The sequence below is a fragment of the Sinocyclocheilus grahami genome, unplaced genomic scaffold (assembly GCF_001515645.1).
Source record: "Sinocyclocheilus grahami isolate Dianchi unplaced genomic scaffold, SAMN03320097.WGS_v1.1 scaffold142.1, whole genome shotgun sequence".
Taxonomy (NCBI): Eukaryota; Metazoa; Chordata; class Actinopteri; order Cypriniformes; family Cyprinidae; genus Sinocyclocheilus; species Sinocyclocheilus grahami.
Genome location: NW_015505321.1, coordinates 729633 through 745034, shown reverse-complemented (window position 1 = coordinate 745034; position 15402 = coordinate 729633). Strand labels below are relative to the sequence as shown.

At 36.2% G+C, this 15402-nt stretch overlaps 1 protein-coding gene across 2 annotated transcripts in view; it reads left to right on the top strand.

The window, feature by feature from the left end:
• The window catches only part of mlxipl (MLX interacting protein like), a 41518-nt gene extending 28131 nt beyond the window's left edge, over positions 1 to 13387 (top strand). The window contains exons 8-17 of one of the 2 annotated variants that reach the window (XM_016280615.1): positions 62 to 213; positions 1143 to 1785; positions 4697 to 4770; positions 5069 to 5309; positions 8470 to 8567; positions 8647 to 8766; positions 9619 to 9746; positions 9848 to 9971; positions 11368 to 11497; positions 12596 to 13387. In XM_016280615.1, the coding sequence (XP_016136101.1) occupies positions 62 to 213; positions 1143 to 1785; positions 4697 to 4770; positions 5069 to 5309; positions 8470 to 8567; positions 8647 to 8766; positions 9619 to 9746; positions 9848 to 9971; positions 11368 to 11497; positions 12596 to 12720 (1835 nt within the window). In that variant the 3' untranslated portion in view covers positions 12721 to 13387. Of the gene's footprint in view, positions 1 to 61; positions 214 to 1142; positions 1786 to 4696; positions 4771 to 5068; positions 5310 to 8469; positions 8568 to 8646; positions 8767 to 9618; positions 9747 to 9847; positions 9972 to 11367; positions 11498 to 12595 lie in introns of those variants that run through there. The other variant, XM_016280616.1, reaches the window with a different exon arrangement.
• Positions 13388 to 15402: the final 2015 nt, after the last annotated feature.

Genomic DNA, 15402 nt, shown 5'->3' with positions numbered 1-15402 from the left:
GAAAATGTGAGTCACGCTCAGCTACTTGCGAAGAATTAACTTCATGCTCTTTGCTCTCTAGACATTTTCATGAGTTTCCGCGGGCAGCCGACGGAGCACGTGGGTTATTCAGACTGCAGCTTCTTTGAGAGTTCGTCTAGCGCGGCGTTTCCTTCAGCTGCTTCCTCTGCCGTCACCAGTCAGATGATGCACACAGGATCTCTGCTGACTCAGGTACAGCACTCATTCATGGTTTAAAAAAAGTGTGTAACTGCGAAGTGCCACTAGTGTCGCCAAACAAAACCGTAAACATGACTGTTTTCTCAAACACTTCCCCCATCTGCCATTATTATATTCCAGAGTTTCATGTTTAGCAGAATGACCCTATTACTTGATTCATTCTGAATATTAAATAATAATATTTATATGATTTATTCTTTTAATAATATTAATATTAATAATATTAATATTAATAATATTTATTATTTTAATGTTAATGTTTATTATTATATTAAAATGTATTTATTCCAATATTATTCTTATATATATATACAATTTTACAAATGTATTTTATTTCCAAAATTTTAATGTAGAAATATGTGCCATGCTTTTAACCCTGATAATTATATTATATTATATTATTTGCATGGTTATTATAAGCATAGTACACATTTCAACATTAAAATGTCTAAAATAAAATCAATAAAATAAAGTAATTTTATTATGTTTATATTATATAATATTAAATTCGAATTATTTGCATGGTTCACATTCCAACAGTAAAGTGCATAAAATAAGATAAATAAAAATAATTATCTTATAATTATTGTTTGCATAATTATAGGCATATTACACTTTCAACATAAAATGTTTCAAATAAAATAAATAAATAATATTATATTACATTATAATTAATTGTATGGTTATGAGCACGGTTCACATTTCAACATCAAAATGTTTAAAAAAAATAAAAAAATAAAAATCAAACTACTTTAAAATTAAAATTCAATTAATTATATTTAACATATAATATAATCATTTGTTTTATTTAAAATGTGTGCCGTGTTTCGGACTACTTTCCTCACGAGATGTAACATAAACTTAATGCATTTTTTTCCAAATCTATGTCAAAAACTTTCACTTTTTTCAATTTTCATTTTTAGCCTCCTCTCTCAGCTGAAAGTTTATCCCAGCCGTCTGGACCCAGTTATCCTCGCCAGACCATCGACCCCGACTTAACCTTCAACCCCAGTGGTGAAACCTCAGAGCCCAAGTTCAAAGGTCACTCAGAATACATCAGTGACTTCCATCACTCTCTGAACCTCTCGTCTGGCCTGGTCCCGTGCGGTCCGCAGACGTCCTTCAGCGGTCACGCCACTGAGATGCCGGGTGTCATGGCACAGGAAAGCCCTTACCCATCAGCCTGCCTCCAACACAGATATTCATCCGGCCAATCACGGACCTGTGTGGCTGCCACATCCACGGTCATCACACACACCGGCTCTGCCACGAGTGCCCTGTCGCTGGAGGCTCACCACGGATACTCCAGTGTGCCTGAGATGTTTCCTCCTGCCACCTGCATGTCTTTGAGCTGCCAGCCCATGACGCTGACCCCGTCTCTGACTTCGCCCGGTGCCTCTCACTGCTTCTCTGTGCTGCAGCAGGTGGGCGTGGCCACTGGCGGGGGGAAGCACAAACAAAAGACAGGAGGAGCCCAATTGGTTCCCAGGGTGATGACTTCCTCTACAGCCCCGCCCACTCAGACGAGCTGCCTGGCCAATCTGCTCTCTTCCAGATCTCAAGAGCGTATGTAGATGTTAGATCTTTTAGCATTTTTCCTGCTTTGTTTCTTCAGTTTTTGCCGGTGAGCATCTGGACGGCTAAAGGAATGTCCCAGGTTCAAAACAAATTTGAGCTAACTGGAACTAAAACTATATAAAAAAAAATTGTTAATTGAATTAAATCTGATATTAAATAAAATATAGATATTAAATAAAAATTGTAAAAAAAAAAACTTAAAAAAAAATACAAATAAATGGAAATATATATATATATATAAACCTAATCAAAAAGACAAAATCACTTAGCAAAATTACTAAAAAGTAAACAAAAATTAAAATGAAAACTTAAAATATAAAAATAAAACAATTCTAATTTTATAAATATTAATTGTGTATATTATTGTGTATATATAAATAATAGTAAAATAACACTGATATTAATATGTATTATATCATGTATTAATGTAAAAATAGTTTTTTGTTCATTAAATTAAAGCTGAAATAAAATATAAATAGTAAATGAAAAGTTAAAATTTTTTTTTATTAAAAATGTTGCCTTGGCAACTAACTGAAAAACTGAAATTTTTACGTGTTTAAAATTTACAAAATGTATATAATAAGTGAGTACACCATGAATACATTTTCCAAACTGTGATTTTATCTCGTCCTGAATCACTACGGTACACCTATAATAGGTTTTTATATTCTATTATATATGTTATATATTCTACAGACTATTTTAGACTGGTTCTGATAGGAAGCGCTGCAGAGAAACCCAGTACCTGCGAGACTCGTCATAGACGTAAACAGAGAAGTAGCTCCGGCTATAAAGTTCTTCCGCAAGACACATGCAGTTCTGTTTATTAACCGCTAGAGCACCAAAAGTTACGGACTGCAGCTTTAAGTTGAAGTACTAAAATGAATAAAACTAAAACTTAAATAAAAATAAATTAAAGCTAAGCAAATATATATATATATTAAAAAACTAATAAAAAGACAAAAGTGTTTAAAATTTACAAAATGTATATAATAAGTGAGTACACCATGAATACATTTTCCAAACTGATTTTATCTTGTCCTGAATCACTACGGTACACCTATAATAGGTTTTTATATTCTATTATATATGTTATATATTCTACAGACTATTTTAGACTGGTTCTGATAGGAAGCGCTGCAGAGAAACCCAGTACCTGCGAGACTCGTCATAGACGTAAACAGAGAAGTAGCTCCGGCTATAAAGTTCTTCCGCAAGACACATGCAGTTCTGTTTATTAACCGCTAGAGCACCAAAAGTTACGGACTGCAGCTTTAAGTTGAAGTACTAAAATGAATAAAACTAAAACTTAAATAAAAATAAATTAAAGCTAAGCAAATATATATATATTAAAAAACTAATAAAAAGACAAAAACACAACAAAATTCTAAAACTAACTAAAATTAAAATGTAAACTGAAAATATAACAATAAAACCTTATTCTAATTACTAATAAAACCTATATATATATATATATATATATAAATCAAGCAAGTTAACGTATTATTATCGCGTTAACGCATTAATTAATTAACGCCGACAATTATTTTATTGCGCATTAACGCAGTTTTTTTTTTAGTTATTATTATTTTTGAAAGTCCATTGCTCACTGGCTCTGAATACACATACAGACAAACCATGGGTCACAGGAGGGGTGGGATGTTGATCAGTACTGGCTTGGGATGAGCGTCATCATGCGTCTCAACCAATGAGAGCATTTGGGGAGGGCCTAAGACTGCAGCAGCGCTCACATTACCGTTCCCGATAAAATTATTTAGGCTAAGCATCAACATTCACAAACCACTGTTCACTGTTATTTTTAACAGAAAAGAATGCAACGTGCTCGTAATCATGACTTCATAAGCGGGAAATAGGAAGTTTCCGATAGCACGTGAAGACAGCAGAGAAGCACTCTCACTCAGCACAGTGGAGTGCATTGTTTTGTTAACTTTGTGGTTTATTATTTTGAGTCGTTTGGGTTGTTTGTAACACACGGCCCTCTCACAATATATTGCTTTACAGATCTATCACTTTTGCCGCTCAGAAATGTAGATGCAATAATGCTGCACGTTTCAGAAGTTCAGCACTCCGACACTACATGCGTACCGCGCCCAACTGAACCGCGCTCTGGCCCACCTCTTCCAACCGAGCCAGGGATGGCTAAACGAACTGAGCGATCACACTTGTCAAACGAACCGGGCTTTTGGGGTCAAACGCGCTCGGGCAAGGTTCAGATCACCTAGTGTGAGTACACCCTTATTTTCCCGCATCCCGCACTCGCCCATCAAGTGTTGTCCCGCACCGCGCTCTGCTGCGTTGCGTTAATGTTTAAGTTGAGATTTACAAGAAATATTTTAACTGGTACTATGTAAAAGGAATACTGCTGTAAAAAAAGCACCTTATTTGTTTAAAGTGCTTGCAAACCAAATGTTATTGCATTTTTTGTTCATTTAGCAGTACTTTTAAATGAAAAAAGTGCACAATACATTTTGAATTCATTATTGAATTTTGTGCAGAAAAACCATGCGATTAATCGCAATTAAAAAAAAAATAATTGTTGCCCAGCACTAATATATATATGTATGTGTGTGTGTGTGATGCGATCTGGGAAACCTCGTCGAATGTCGCGCTGGGACGTTTTCAGTCAAATTCGAAAAATAGGTTGAATGTCAATTTTTTGTCAAAATTAGGTTTTCATTAAATTATTATTCTATAACATCTTATCTATCATCTCTGAAAATATCTTTGCAAAATTCACTTGTTTAGTGCAGAAAAATAGCGATTTATTGCAGCAAACAATACATACAGTACATACATACATACATACATTCATTTGCAAATAATAGTGAAATAACTCTTTATTTAACAGCATTCCTTAACATTTTAAAAAACTTTCTAGGAAAACCGTCATTGAGTTTTGACGCTCCTTCAGCAGGGTTAAAAGGCCACAGACCAACGACACCCATCTCTCCGGTAAGCTCTCCTCATAGCAAAATAAAATATCTGCAGCACACTGTAAAACAAGTTAAAATAATATGAACACACCGACAGACATTTATCGAGACTAGAGTAACGATGCTGAAACTTCAACTTTGCCATCAAAGAAATAGATAACATTTTAAAATAGAATACTCAAAAAACGCTATTTTAGACTGTAATAATATTTCACAGTATTACTGTTTTTACTGTATTTTTGATCAAATAAATGCAGCTTTGGTGAGCAGAACTTCTTTCAAAAACATCAAAAAATCTTAATTATTCTCCATGACAGCCAAAGAGCAGCAGTCGAGGAGGATCGCAGATTTCCCACAATCCCCCCTGGGCCTCCACTGCAATCCCACCACTGTCACCGTTACACTGTCAGGCTCCCATGTCAACCCATGGCCATAGCGGCACCTCGCAGGGAAGCACCATTTCCTCTCTGCTCACGCAACAAAGACCACTTCTCATCCCCAAAACAGAAAAACTCTCCCCGGTACAAATGCACACAAGTGACAGGACCAGTTTAACAGGTGTGTTGATCTGTGTGGTTTTATAGGAATAGTTTACCCAAAAATGATAGTTTGCTAAAGATTTACTCACTCTCAGGTCATCTAAGATGTAGATGAGTTTGTTTCTTCATCACGACAGGTTTGGAGAAATGTAGCATTGCATCAGTGTCTCAGCAATGGATGCTCTGCAGTGAATGGGTGCCGTCAGAATGAGAGTCCAAACAGCTGATAAAAACATCACAATAATCCACACCACTCCAGTCCATCAATTAACATCTTGTAAAGCCAAAAGATGCATGCTTGTAAAAAAAACAAATCCTTCATTAAGGTGTTTTTAACTTCAAACTGTTGCTTCCAGCTAAATCATTATTATGGATTATCGACTCATATTTTGGCTAGAAGCAACAGGTTGAAGTTAAAAATGTTTTAGGCCACTTCCACACAAAGCCATCCCTTTCCGATCTTTTTTTTCCCCTCATCTCAAGAAATATCTGCATACACACGAAAACACAAAACTGACTCAAAACGATGTAGTATACATGCCAGACCAGCATGTGGTGCTGTAATTCTGCCTCAGGGATACACTAAAAACGGAGAAGACTTGGAGCATGCTAAACCTTGCATGCTGTATGCAAAGCTGTGTTAATGTTAAAGGGGTCATATGATGCTTTTTTTAAAAATCATTATTTTGAGTATTTGGTATAACAGAATATGTTGACATGCTTTAATGTTCAAAAAACGCATTATTTTTCAAATACTGTACATTATTGTAGGTCCTCTATGCCCCGCCTCTCTCAAACGCTTCGTTTTCTACAAAGTCCCTCCTTCCGACAAGCGCAGTCTGCTCTGATTGGCCAGCTGACTCAGTGCATTGTGATTGGACGAACACCGCAAGCACTCGTCGGCAATGTAACGCCCCTTACCATAATCGCAAGCTTCATCTTTCAAAATAAATGTAAAGACAGAGCCCGAAAGGGGAACAGAGTCTCATGACAGACACAGTGATGAATATGTGTTTGCAGTACACAAGCCACGGTTAAGACAGCTGACTCCACTGTGATGTGTCTCGCTCTCTCTCTCTCTCTCTCGCTTGCTCGCGCACACACACGATGCGCAAAACTCCACATTTGAACAGTCAATAGCAAATACTTAAACTAATAACAAAACAGTAGCTGATTCAGAAGCGCCAGATTGTCATAGCAAAGTCAGAATTACCTCCTCTCCTAGGTTCACGAAATGGTCGTCCATAAAATGCATTGTTGTTTTCGCCTAGAAACACACAGCGTCTCCCTGACATGCTGCTTCAACACTAACTGCGATTACTGAAACCACGCCTTCTTTCTTTGCATGCACATTTGGGCGGCATTATGCAAATATTTCCACATAGTGAGGTAGATATGGGGGGGGCGTGTTAGAATGAGCCGTTTTAGGGGGGCGTGGCAGAGTCTTAACTTGGTTTTGAGACTTTAGTCTTTGCAACTTCAGGGATCTTATCTATGCACAATCAGCTTGTAACACTCCAAAGAGAAAGGAAAACTTGAAATCGCATCATATGACCCCTTTAATAAAAATACAATCGTTCAGTGTTTGTTCATGTTGTTATTGCTGTTACGTGACGTAGCGGTGTCTGACTAGGGGCATTTTCACAAAATAAACGGATTATTAAATAGCAGTTTCACGCTCCCAAAACACCAGATCCGTCTGGACAAAACGTTGATACGATACAACATTTTTACCTATACAGCTAAACGCATCTCTGTGTGGATGGGCCATAATTGATGGATTTGTTTCTTACAAACACGCAGCTTTTGGCTTCTCAAGATGTTAACTGATGGACTGGAGTGGTGTGGATTACTTGTGGATTATTGTGATGTTTTTATCAGCTGTTTGGACTCTCATTCTGACGGCACCCATTCACTGCAGAGGATCCATTGCTGAGCAAGTGATGCAATGCTACATTTCTCCAAATCTGGTGAAGAAACAACCTCACCTACATCTTGAATGGCCTGAGGGTGAGGACATTGTTAGCTAATTATATTTACAGAAGGGCTGCCCCCTAACAGTCGACTAATCGTTAGTCGACCAGAAGAGGCTTAAAATTTTATTAGCCGCTTAGTCGCAGAAAAATAAAAATAAAAAAAATCCACAGGCGAAGTCACACAGTCCATGACTAACAGACCGTTAACGGCTGGTCTATGGTAATACAGTACATCGGGCAGGACATCCAAACACTCACCTATCATTCATCGACCTCAAATATGTCTTATCTGAAATATGTAAGTATTATTTACATGTCCGCTCAATCTAATGTTAACCTAGAGAAATGTGCGCTGTTCAAGTGTGTGTGTGGAGTGTAGAAGCTGAACAGTAGCGCGCTCGTTGCAGGACAGATGGAGGTGCCGGTGCACTCAATTGCTCTTAAAATACTATGAAATTTTTGGTCATACAGATAAGAGTAATACAACTTTCGAATCTGTAAAGACTCTACGTTTATTTGTGTGTACTGTGCACTCACTGTAACAACAAAACACGCTTTTGTAAAATAATAAAAGCAAACATGATGTGCTTTCTGCCGTCTCGGTCTCTGTGAACTTGAGCGTGAAACTCCGTGTATATCTTTGCCTTACAGACATTAAAAATATACCTAGAGAGAGTGAAATGTCTACTTTCAAATGAACCAATTCAAATGGAAGACAAATATTCCCAGATTATGTAATCCGTATGAAACATGCACACAGGCGCATCACTACTGCAGAGATGACGAGTCCGTGTCGCCGACTTCATCTCTTAAGCCAAAAACAAAGAAAGCGCACTAGTTTATCAAATTATTAAAATGTTAATGCGGTCTCCTTACTGTTTTTTCCTGACACGTTCATAATCATTACTTCTGCCGGTGTGCTGTGGCAAGCTTTATGCATGCACTTGAGTGCTTATTAGGCTATGAAGGCATTTAAAGGCTCATTATAATTATTTAAATGGTTTATTAATAAACGCGCGATTAGTCGACTAATCCTTAAAGTGAACGACTACTAGTCGACCAGAAAATCCTTAGTCGAGGGCAGCCCTAATTTACAGTATTTTTACATTTACAACTATGTTATGTCACACATAATAACTCAAGCACTCAAGTGTTTTATTCCAATAGTAATGAAATGTCTTGTTTTGAAATGTTTTTTTTAAGTCAGTTTTTCAGGAAGCATGGGACAGACGTCACCTACGAATCCAGCAGAGAAAAGCCCAGAGACGTTACATGGACAAGCCAAAATGGAGTCCACAAGAGTAAAAACACAAATCCGCACATGATTATTTCATAACGGCTCAGTGTGTGTTGTGTTTCTCATATTGTGTTGTCTTACAGACAGACACACGACGGATCACGCACATTTCAGCCGAGCAGAAGAGACGGTTCAACATCAAGCTTGGCTTTGACACGTTACACAGTCTGGTGACGACTCTCAGCTCACAGCCGAGTATAAAGGTAACACTCGTTTTAATGACTTTATCAGTCAGCACTTGAGAAAAAGAAGTGTGCTTCATTGTATTGAATGTGCACTTGTAGTGTACTTCAAATCTTAAAAGGATGTTTTTTAGTTTTTTTTTTTACGTGCTTGCAGATTATATAATAATTAATGAAATAAAAGGCCGCTTAAGTGTAGTCATGAAAGTGTCTCTCTTTAAGTACATTTGAAATCATTGTTTTAATAATCTTTCATCATGCTTGTGTTACATACTAAAGCACATGTAAAGCACTTGATTATAATTTCATCTGTAGTGTACTCTTGGATATTACTTTTATAGTTAATATGTTTGAATTACTAAAATTCTAAAACGGAAATAAAAATAAATAAAAGCTTAATATAAATATTAAAAAACTAATAAAAATGACAAAAAATACTTAACTTACAAATTTTAATATAAAAATAAAAGCTAATTTAAAATATTAGTAAATAATGTAATGACACGTTTCAATAGAAATTACATTCAAGTATATTTTAGTTTACAATACAATGTTTTGTTAGTTTACAATGTCAGTACATTTGGCAATACCATATTTCAAAGACGGTGGTAGTAATTATGAAATTACATTTGAAGATGTAAAGCACTCTTAAGTTCAACTAATTGCATTTAATATACATTTAAACTATAATATATTTGTATTTAATTGTAAATAACATGCATGAGTACTTCTATTTCACAAGAGAAAAATAGCTGTGGATTTTAGCTTCTAAGTTACTTCAGAAGAAAATGCCTGGGAGATTTCTCATCTTATTTAATATGTTCAATCGTGCTTCCTCCACCTCTGTGCTCTGATTCACTCTCATGGTCTCAGATCAGTAAGGCCACGACGCTGCAGAAGACGGCGGAGTACATCAGTAAGATGCAGCAGGAGAGAGCTCAGCTCCACGAGGAGGCCCAGAGACTCCGAGACGAGATCCTCACGCTCAACTCTGCCATCAAGTGAGTGCGTTTGAGCAATGTGCTGGACATACAGTAGTTATGAGAGACATCTGCATGAGTGCGTGAGTGTGATTGTATCTGAACTGTGTGTATGTACGTAGTGCGTGTCAGCAGCAGCTTCCGGCTACAGGCGTCCCAATAACACGACAGCGCTTCGACCACATGAGGGAGAAGTTCAGAGAGTATGTGCGAGCTCAGACGCTGCAGAACTGGAAGTTCTGGATCGTATCCAATCAAATCTGAAACCAGATTGCTGACCGACAGAGAAAGTCTTGTTGGTTAAGCAACCCAGGTGAACTAGGTAAAACAGATATCACCATGCTTCCTACAACTGATTAAAAAAGTTTTTGAAGTGTTAAGTTTAAATGTTCAAATGATGCATTATTTAATTCAAGTTGCATATATTTCCAGAAGAGAAATCTGAACACAGGACAGGTTCAAAATTCTTTTCAGGTTTTTACGGAAGGGATTTTGGATATTTTTTATCACTCCATAAATCACAAAATACTGTCAACAGCCAGAAGAAATAAATGTTCACGTTTTTAAGAATTACATTTAGTAGAAAATCAGTGTTAAAGCAATAAACCCCAAGAAGCGGCAATCGCGACTCCGCTTTGCATCGTGCCTAACAACGTCCATTAGCTGTTATAAATTCACTGTAAACCACGGCTACACGGGGCTTATTGCTTTTATTATTCAATATGCGTAGTAAGGTTTCACAAAATAAACAGCAAATAAAGTGTAATGATATAAATAAAAACAGTATTCTTCCACCAAACAATGTAGCTCCTCGGAAACAGTTGTGGTTCCAATAAAGTGCTTGCCGAGCAACACACAGAAGTAAACAAAGGTGTGTGTTTGTAGAGGAATTTACAACAGCTTCGAACGCGGCTCAGCCAATCAGAATCAAGGACCGGAACTATCCGTTTTATAATATTTATGAACAAATACCTCTGTGAAGTTTGGTGTAAAACCAAAAAGTTTTGGATGCAAATAGATGATGTGTAATAAAGTAAATGCATTTAAATGCATATTTTGGAGGTTTTCTTTCTACTAGTCTGAAAGAAGATATGTGACCCTGGAGCACAAAACCAGTCATAAGGGTACATTTTTCAAAATTGAGATTTATACATCATCTGAAAGCTGAATAAATAAGCTTTCCATTGATGTATGGTTTGTTAGGATAGGATAATATTTGAAAATCTGGAATCAGAGATTGCAAAAGAAATCTAAATATTGAGAAAATCATCTTTAAAGTTGTCCAAATGAAGTTCTTAGCAATGCATATTACTAATCAATAATGAAGTTTTAATATATTTACAGTAGGAAATGTACAAAACATCGTCATGGAACATGATATTTACTTAATATCCTAATGATTTTTGGCATAAAAGAAAAATGTATAATTTTGACCCATACAATGTATTTTTGGCTATTGCTACAAATATACCCCGGCGACTTAAGACATTTTGTCACAAATGTTATGGAAGTAAAATAGCTTCAAAATCAATCAGTCCATGAAAATGTTTTTGTGGATATCAGTATGCTTGTGCTGGTAGCAGGTCTAATTCTGATAAGATGCCAGTCTTCATATTTTCCTGAACTGCAGCCGTTCTGTTAGTTCAGCATCCTCATGGAGCCACTGTTCGAGTCGTTTAATGGGATGGTGTCCACAGCCAGTGTTGAGGATCTGTGTCGCAGCACTCTGTCCTGGCTGGACCAGCACTGCTCTCTGCCTGCGCTCAGACCCAGTGAGTGACCAGCACCTCTCTTGAAAACACTACTTCCGGTTTCACTTTCACACTTCGTTCCCTCAGACCTTAGAATCATTTGCTGCCTTTCTGAACAAACCACTTTTCTTCGTCCTGGCATATTTATCACTCCCTGCCTTCTTGTTTATGTGTGTGGGTTTATTAGTATTTTTTATTTTTTTATTGCCTTTTACAAAAGCAGTAAGCCTTGAGAGGACAATTTCACCATGATTTTACCACAGTTAAGGGGTGTTTTTAAGCATGATTCAAAACAAAATCATGATCAACTTACATTATTATTGCATTAATTATACTTTGATATTAAATAAATAAATATAAAAATAGAATAAAAAAATATAAAATTATTATATATAAAATATGTATGCATTATCATAATTTTATATATATATATATATATATATAGCGCTGTCAAACAATTAATCGCGATTAATCGCATCCAAAATAAAAGTTTTTGTTTACATAATGTGTGTGTTCTGTGTATATTTATTATGTATATATAAATACACACACATGCATGTATATATTTAAGAAAAATATGTTACGTTTATATATTAAATATATTTATATATGGTATAATTTATATGAATATAAATATTTACATGTAAATATTTTCAAAGTATATACTGTATGCGTGTCTTTATGAATTAGAAATCGTTCTACTTTGTCGATTTGCTGCGCAAGAAACATTTCTGGAGTATTATCAATGTTGAAAACAGTTGTGCTGCCGGATATTTTTGTGGAAGCCGTGACACTTTTTGTGTTTCAGGATTCTGTGATGAATAGAAAGTTCAAAAGAACAGCATTGAAATCTTTCGTAACATTAGAAATGACTTTACCGGCACTTTTGATCAATTTAATGCATCCTTGCTGAATAAAAATACTAATTTCTTTCAAAAAAAATTTTTTGGGATGATTTAGAATAAATAATTCTCCCACTAGGTTAAATTAGTTGCCAAGCAGCTGCGTTGTACGACAACAGATCCTGCTTCTCCAATCAGAAATCGAGTCGGATCTATCAGGTAATATCAGTTTTATTGTAACACTTCTGCCATGTCTTGTCTCTGTGTTTCTCTCCAGCTGTTTTGAGTTCCCTCCGTCTGCTCTGCACCTCCACATCAATCCTCTCAGACCCCAGTCTGGTTCCTGAACAGGCCGTCCAAGCCGTCACTCACAGACATCCATCCCACAGCTACAGCCAATGACAGCACACGCTCTCAAAACCACAGCCAATCACACGACCCACATGCACATCCAATCAGAACACTCGTCCCGCAGCAACGACCAATGACATTTTACTCTCTCACAAATGCAGCCAATAATGCTCTTTCCCACAAATGCGCAAGTGCTTATGGATGGTAAAGTGACTTCAGCTTCGGTTTAGTTTTTATTATTTATAATGATCAGAATTGATGTGAGCCAGACTAAAACTGGGTTTAGTATATCAGATTCAGTTCAGTGCAACCAATATATAAAATGCATTTTTCATGTGCCGTTTAATGCCTTACTGATGAAGACACAGCATACGTTTCTTCTGCTCATGCTACTTTGTAATTCTCATAAAAATATCAGTGAATGTGAATGCGATAAGGTGGGACATTATCTATAACGTTCTGTGACTTGTTCACGTTTCCACATGTAATTTCAGCTTTGGACTGTTCGGCTGCTCTTTTCAGCAGTTCCTCTAAGGAATAAATATATATAAAGATATTTTTCTTAAGTGTGTTTGTGTTAGTGATGGTATCCTGTAGTGTCCTGTAAAGCACTCGAGGCACAAATCCCATGTCTTTTGCCAGGCTATTAGGTAATGAACTATTATCTAGTTAATTATCTGTGATTTTTTAAAACCCAAGAAATGACAATTTGGAGGGTTTCTACAGAATCAGGTGCAGACAAGTAAATGATTAAATTGTGTTTTTTCAAGTTTTAAATGATTAGAAAAACTGCATTCCTCAAGCATTACAGTTCTGTTACAAAGAAAAATACCAAGCCAATTCTAAATGCATGCATTCGTGTTTAGAATATTGTGAAAAATATTATTGCAATTTAAAAATAACTTTTCTATATGGATTTATTTTAAAACATAATTTTTTTCTGATGTCAAACCTGATAGATAGAGTCTTCAGTGTCACATGATCCACCAGAACTAATTCTAATATGCTGATTTTCTGCCTTTTTTTTGTTTTTTTGTAGATGTTAAAAACACTTTTATCGTGGATATAATACCGTTCAAAAGCCTAGGTTAAATAATATTTAAATAAATGGATAAATAATAAAATGTATCAAAGAAACCTACAAAAAATTATAAATGTTAAGCAAATATTAACAAAATATTAAGCAGCAAACTTTTTATTTTTTGTAAATGTTAAAAACATATTTATCATGGAAATAATACCGTTCAAAAGTCTAGGTTAAATAATATTTAAATAAATGGATAAATAATAAAATAACTCTTATTCCACTATGAAGAAACCTAAAAAAACTGCATCACCAGGTGTCGCTAGTGAATTCACGCTATTTTACTTGTCTTTCCATCACATGTTATAAACATCTTTAAATTTCTGCTTTATGAATCAATGTAATTATTATCTCTTAATTTGGCCGGTTTTTAATTTTTTTTTAATGTGATGAATGGGAGTCAGTACTGCGGCAGGCCGCGGCTGCTCCTCCTGAGCGCTGGAGGGCGCTGGTGTGTGTGTGCGTGCGTGCGTGCGTGTGTGTGTGTGTGAGTGTGTAAACATTAAGAGGCTCTCTTAAGAGTCTTTTCTATAAGAGTAATTCAGAGAAAATATGAGTGGTGCTTTCCTGTTCAAAACTCCTGTGTTTTTTTTAATAGGTTTTTGCCAAGTGGTTGCGAGAGCATCCTGGTTGTCAGGGTGTTGCTAGGGTGTTCTGGGTAGTTGCTAGATGGTTTCTTATTGGTCCACGTAAAAAGTGCATCCTTCAGTGTGCGATTTTTTTTTTTCTTCATCGATTTTATTTAACGACACTCTCAGAAAAAGGTACAAAACTTGTCACTGGGGCAGTACCCTTTCAAAAGTTACAAATCTGTATCATTTAGATACTTGAGTGTGCGTGTGTGTGTGTGTGTTTGTGCGTGTGTGTGTGTGTGTGTGTGTGTGTGTGCGTGTGTGTGTGCGTGCGTGCGTGCGTGTGTGTGTGTGTGAGTGTGTAAACATTAAGAGGCTCTCTTAAGAGTCTTTTCTATAAGAGTAATTCAGAGAAAATATGAGTGGTGCTTTCCTGTTCAAAACTCCTGTGTTTTTTTTATAGGTTTTTGCCAAGTGGTTGCGAGAGCATCCTGGTTGTCAGGGTGTTGCTAGGGTGTTCTGGGTAGTTGCTAGATGGTTTCTTATTGGTCCACGTAAAAAGTGCATCCTTCAGTGTGCGATTTTTTTTTTCTTCATCGATTTTATTTAACGGCACTCTCAGAAAAAGGTACAAAACTTGTCACTGGGGCAGTACCCTTTCAAAAGTTACAAATCTGTATCATCACTAATATGCACACTTTAGGTACAAATATGTACCTTTAAGGTAACAAAATGCATTCTTTAGTTTTTAAAGCTTTTGAAAGGGTGCCGTCCCAGTGACAGCTTTTGTACCTTTTTTTTTTTTTTGAGAGTGCAAGTAAAAATTCTAAGTCTAATCTCTTATTGAAGTAACAGCACAGCTCTCTTTTGACACAATCTGATGATTTGATTTTGACGGATTACAGACATTATTAGCTGATGTTTAAGTAAACTTCTAGAAGCGATGATTTACTCTACAATTATCAAAATCAGTACACTGCCATTAAATTCATGCTGGTCCATGTGTTGGTCATGAAAATCGCCCAAGTCTGTTTTTCAGCGTTCTTTTATAGTCTAAACATCAATCATCTTGTGCTT